This window comes from Desmodus rotundus, chromosome 1 (assembly GCF_022682495.2).
Source record: "Desmodus rotundus isolate HL8 chromosome 1, HLdesRot8A.1, whole genome shotgun sequence".
Lineage (NCBI taxonomy): Eukaryota > Metazoa > Chordata > Mammalia > Chiroptera > Phyllostomidae > Desmodus > Desmodus rotundus.
The window spans coordinates 181,257,196-181,263,195 of record NC_071387.1 but is presented as its reverse complement, the minus strand read 5'-3'; the positions used below and the strand labels follow the sequence as shown (position 1 = coordinate 181,263,195).

Genomic DNA, 6,000 nt, shown 5'->3' with positions numbered 1-6,000 from the left:
CACCAACCCAAAGCTCCCAGGGGTTACACGGAGTTGTTCATACATCTCAGGTTTTTGCTGTAATTACTTTAAAAACACACAGGAGTAAAATACTTGTCAAATATAATTTGAAAAGGGCAGCAACTGTAATTCAACAAATATAGTTAACCATAAGAGCCTATGAACACTTGATTATCTGGCATCTGATATCGCCAAGAGCATCTCGGAGAATACTCGGAATGGTGAAACGCTGGCCAAGCAGCACGTTTCTACCCCGAAGTGGACTCTCCTTTGGAATGTCTGTCTTCTTCCATCTGCAGTGAAAGTACAAGTAACACCGAGCGTCATCTTTACTGATCAGAACAATAATGTACATGGCTTCCTTTTATTTTTTATTATAAAAAAACACATACAAGAGATTTAAGAAATGGATATAAGACAAATCAGAAGCACGGAGAGTTGTTAAACCCGCGTCCCCTGTACAAATACTAAAATTCCGAAGGCGGAACGTCATCGAACGCAACACATCATCGCACTGCCTGTAGCCTGCGGCCAGGGGCTCTGCGCCGGCCTCCAGTCCCTACGCGCACACCAGGGAGGCAGGGCCCACGGTGAGCTTCCACTCCTGGCTCCTTGCTCCCCTCTTCCTGACAGAGTTAGCCAGTTTCAAGAACTTTCCTTAAGGAACTCCTGTGAAGAAAACGCATTAAGGGCAGTTTCTAGAGGCTCCCCTGTGTTTACTTGGATCAGCTGCACACTACACATTGAGAAAAACTTCTGTAGCCCACTTCCAGCTGAGACAGTGGAAGAGTCTTCTAGTTCTTTTTTAGCCAATACAATTTTTCCTAGTCAGTCATTTGAGCACAAAGGCCAGAATTAACTCAGGAACCAAATCAATGCTTTCATATTAAATTCATTATAAAATGCCACTCAATTTCAAAAAGCGACTGAAAGGACACTTTCTGCAGCAAAAAGGGCTAAATTCAAGTTTTTGTTGTTTGACCAAGACACAATACAATCCATATGTCATGTAATCACAACAGCCTTACGTGATTTAAGTATGTGGTTTAGGGAAACACAGCTGTGCTGCTGTGTATTTTTTCCTGTCTCCTTGCCACACAGTGAGGAGAGAGCCTCTTGGCATTTTCTCTTTTGCATCTTTCCTGTGAAACCTTTGTTTACATTCGGAAAGCTCATTAATCTGTTTATACCCAAGGTATGTGAAGGCACTTCTCTAGGTGCAGCGGCAGGCGGCAGCTTAGCCGAGCTCCCCTGCACACAACGCGCTGACTTCCTCCAGAGAGCTGACCACTGCAGAGGGAACGCTGTGAGAGGTCTCTCTGCGCCAGGCTTCCAGGATCTTGGCTATTTCTGCTGGATTGCTGGGACTCAAGTCACAAAGGGCATACACGGCTGCGAGCTGTATACCCCATGGTATATCTGAAAAGAATTTTCACATCCATCATTACATAAAAACACATTTGTTACTCAAAATTTTAATGGTGTAATCTACTGAATACTATTCAAAAACAGAATACTTTCTGCCAGCAATGAAAACTAAATATGAAAGACAAGACCCATAATGAAAAAATTAAGACCTGTCCACAAGTAGGGAAAAAACAAAAAGAACAAAAGCAGAGCAGCTCTGTGCAGGTTCCCAGGGCTGGCCTGTGTGCCGAGAACGGCAGGCGTGTTACTGGAGGACCCGGGGCTGGCCACAGAGCGCCTGCCCTCTCATGACCAACAGTAGCTATGCTTTCCAAAGCAGTTCTGGAAGCATCAAACTCCAATGTTTATTTTTTAATAAAATGTGAGTCCCAAAGCATTCGTCAAATAAATGACTCCATTTAATATCCACTGAAGTGTTTCTATAGGGACTTGGGAAATGGAAAACATAACGAAATGAGAACAAATGAGAAACTACCCATGTACCACGCTTTCCTGTCCCAGGTTATAGTATATGATTATAAATTATGCCATATAACTACAAATTATATCTACGTTACAGATTATGACATATTAGAGTTGTAATTTAACGTAAGTTTATTTAGGAGTTATCTAATTGCAATTTAATTTAAATTTTAGCTAAAGTCTATTTCACTGAAAGACTTTAGGTGAAAAATTCAGGAGTTATTTCATTAAAATTTATTATTAACTATGTATTTCAGATTTCTATCAGTGATGGGATTGATGCCCAACAGGGCAAACTGCTACTATTTAAAATAAACAAAAACTTCACAAAACCCACATTCACGTTAATGCTGAAAATGTAGATAGTACTGCAGCTTTAAAATTGCTTCCCCCTAATCAATAAAGCAATTAGAGAAACAGAGTGGGGCTCAGAGAAAGATGTAAAAAAAAAAAAAAGTCTAAAGATAAAAGAAACAGTGATTTAAAAAAACAACTTTAATAATTTCAATAAGCAGGAAGGGGTGGCACTGAGTAAAGAGCAGGGGCTCTGAATGAACTGTCAGTGCTGAAAGTATAGCCAGACTGCAGCTTTTCAAACCACCCTGACCGCCTCAGCTATCCCGCAGTGAGAGAGGCAGAGCGTGGCGCCCGGGCCTAGTGAGGACACGGTAAGTTTAATGAGAGGCATGCAAGTGATTCATGAACAGAAGTGTTACCTTCATCCTGGGCATGCTGTATGAACATACCAATAACCGAACTGATATTTTTCACAGCAGATGGAAATCCTTCCTTCAAACCCAACTGACCTAAACGACCTAGGGGAAAAGAAAAATAAAACAAAATATAAACAATCTTTGGTTAAGTGTGGATTAACCTTTCATAAGAATTTAAAATTTGTTCTTTCATAAAATATTATGTACATTAGGTTTAATGACCTTGAACTGAAGTTAAAATGGGTACTCCTATTCTTAAGTGAAAACAGGTTAAATAGTAATGGATCAGAACTCAATGAAGTACCATCTATCTCACAGGAGTGATCAAAAGGACTAGTCATCTCTCTTATTTCTCTTTTACTCACACATACAGATGATAGGTGATGCTTTACTTTCTCAGTGAAGTTACAATACATAAAGGGAATTTAGAAGAATGAGTGGTTTCAGCCAGACAGAACTTAGATGGGAGGAGGATGCAGTTCCTTTATTTTATGAATAATCAGTGTGTGACTTGTTGATATTATTAAATCATGGTCTACCAACCAAATTATTTGCTAAATTCTTTAGTTAATGTTGGCTTCAGACACTCCAAGACAAGAAGGTTTTCTAGAACTTTCTCCTTAGAAATCAGTTCAAACTCCAAGTTGATTAGGCATGTGCGGGAGGGTAAACCATACATGCGACCCTAACACTACTTCCCAGGTCTAAAGAGTTTGCCTCACCTGTATTTGCCCTTCCCCTCAGCCATTTCCCCAACACTATGCTCTCAGCACCTATCGACTGCTTTGTCTGGGCCAGCCTTCAGTGCCAACAGATAACCAGGGTAAGCAAAGCTTAGCCACAACTAGAACAGCCCGGCTGTCCCTCCAGCTCTCCACACCTCTCTACGCCTGTCTTTCTCAGGCACATTAGCTCGGCCTGCTCTGGTCCACCTGCAGGCCTAAGCAGGATTCACTAGTCCTGACTCTGCTCTGATTTTCGGCACTACACTTCCTTTCTACTTATCCATCCTTTGAACCGTATTTATATATTTATACACTACCAATAATTCTCATATATGTAAGTATATTAAATACACCCAACTCTTAATTATGTAATTACATATATATTACCCTAAATAATACATATTATTAAATTCTACAAATTATTTTCTCAAAAGCCAGAATTTAGTGATTTAAAGAGTAAACTAGCCTGAGTTTCACTAAAACTACAAGTCAGGTTTTCTCCCCACAATTATACGTTCTAATTTATTGATAAACTACTGACACATTCTTCTTAATTCTCATATGGGTTACTTTTTAAGATATATAATTAGAAGTACTCATATAATCTTGTACAGTTAGTTATGTGTGGAGCCAGAGAACTGGTATTCTAAAAAAGCTTCTCAGGCGATGTGGACAATCAGCCAAAGCTGATGAGCACAGATTCACACAAGCTGCTGAAGGAGAGAACCACATGTGGGGCTGCCCCTGTGCCAGAGCTGACCAGAGAGAAACTGCTTCCATGCAGTAAAACAGTCACCCACCAGAAACACGGGCTTCCACTCTCATTTCCTCTCTTACTACAATCAATAAATACATAAACACACAACCACTGCAAGAGTAACAGGAAAAACCGTATCATATTTTATAAGTGTGACTTCAAAAAGCATCACATTCTTTTTGAAAATTCCATAGATACTTCATCTAGGTCAACATATGTATTATAGACTTAATATCTCTCTTAATTTCTTAAATTCTCAAAGAGGTTTTATAATGTAAAGTGAGTTAGGCCAAAGTGAGAATATTCTTAAATCCACAAAAGAAGCTACTGACACCAGAACTTCCAGATGTACAGATGCCCGGACTGCTGAAAATGCCACCAGTGGCTCTTCTGTGTCCCACTGCTTCCTACTCGGGACTGAAATTGTTCTTCAGGGTCTCTTGAACGGAGGAATTCAGCAAAACGTGTTTTGAGACATTAACTCACTGAGCAGTTTATTCATTTCGACTTTTGTGCCTTTATCTTCTAACTCCAGAAAAGTCTTTTGCAAACCTTTGATCCTCACACTGTCTTATTAACTTACTTACAAGTGAAAACTGGGTGTCTACCTTGTAATCAGGTTGTTGTCTTAAATCATTTGTATTTACTTAGCACAGTGTTCCTATGTCTGCATGTAAAATATGCACAGAGTAGAAATGTATATTTGCTGAAATAGTAACAAAACTAACCAGGGATAGTATATTTCCTACTGTGATCCATTTATAAGACTTCCATAAATATTCTCAAACTTTACTTCAAATGGTATTATCTTGAAGTTTTAATTAATTAAACTCCAAAGACACCTAAAAATCATGGTAACTGTCGTCAAGTGCCTCGGGGTCTAAGGCAGAAGTCAGATGCACCTTGTGTTGTGTGCTCAGGGGCAGTAAGTACCTGCTGCAGACAGAGAAGTCGGCTGAAAGTACAGAGCCGCTAGTAATTCATAGATCTCATTTCTGATAATTCTGCAGAGTCTAGAGAGCAGCTTGTCAGAGATGAAGCAAAAAGGGAAAAAAATAGGCAAAACTTTAAAATAAAGATCTGTGGTTTTAGGGAGAAGAACCTCCAAATGCTCACTGAGGTCCTTCCTTATTAGATATGAGATTAAAGAGTGTGTCCCATTTAAACAATGCTTTAGTTTCTGTATATTCAGCCTAGAGGAAAACAAAGCTAGTTCCCACTTATGGAAGTACCAGGCAAGTAGGAAAAAAATATGTGTGAAAAAAATAGGAGACAGCCTTATTTTAGAAACCAAACGAGAATACAGTACAATTTATAGCAATTTATTTATTCTGGTGTGTATATGCAAGCGCATACATGTGTTTATACTAATATTAGTATCTGAGAAGAGTTCAATTATAAATAAAATGTACTAACATTAAAAACCTTTATCTCTGACAAAGATGGATGAAAACAATAATTTATAAAGAAAGACTATGAGTAAGGAGAATGGATTAAGTGCAAAAGTATCTACTCTAATGACTGTAAGATCAATGATTATGGTGAAGTTTCAGTTAACATATATTATCATATACTCATTCCCTTACCAAGAATATCATCAATAGCAAGAAAAACATCTAATCAGAGAGAAACTCACCGATCAGCCTCAGTATCGATGCTATGATAACATCAGGAATATATGCAATGTTCGCATGTCCTTTTCTGTATTTTATCCACTTATCCATTACAGGCCACAGCTCCTTACTATAAAGTAACAACAATGCACGTGTGTGTATGAGAGTATGCATGCTCATCATCACTCAAACATTAAGAACTTATCTTAAAAAAGGTCTGTAAGAGACAGACAATTAGTGAACAACAGAAACTTCTGAAGGTGTCACTTTTTAAATGAAAATGAGAACAGACACTGGAAGCT

At 38.7% G+C, this 6,000-nt stretch overlaps 1 protein-coding gene across 2 annotated transcripts in view; it reads right to left on the bottom strand.

Annotated features, from left to right (window-relative positions):
• Positions 1–350: 350 nt before the first annotated feature.
• Positions 351–6,000, bottom strand: part of ICE1 (interactor of little elongation complex ELL subunit 1) — a 50,677-nt gene continuing 45,027 nt past the window's right edge. Inside the window, exons 17-20 of one of the 2 annotated variants that reach the window (XM_045186243.2) lie at positions 5,722–5,828; positions 2,607–2,705; positions 1,191–1,419; positions 351–669 (exon numbers count right to left, since the gene is read on the bottom strand). In XM_045186243.2, coding sequence (XP_045042178.2) covers positions 1,238–1,419; positions 2,607–2,705; positions 5,722–5,828 — 388 coding nt within the window. In that variant the 3' untranslated portion in view covers positions 351–669; positions 1,191–1,237. Of the gene's footprint in view, positions 1,420–2,606; positions 2,706–5,721; positions 5,829–6,000 lie in introns of both variants that reach the window. The other variant, XM_024578425.3, reaches the window with a different exon arrangement.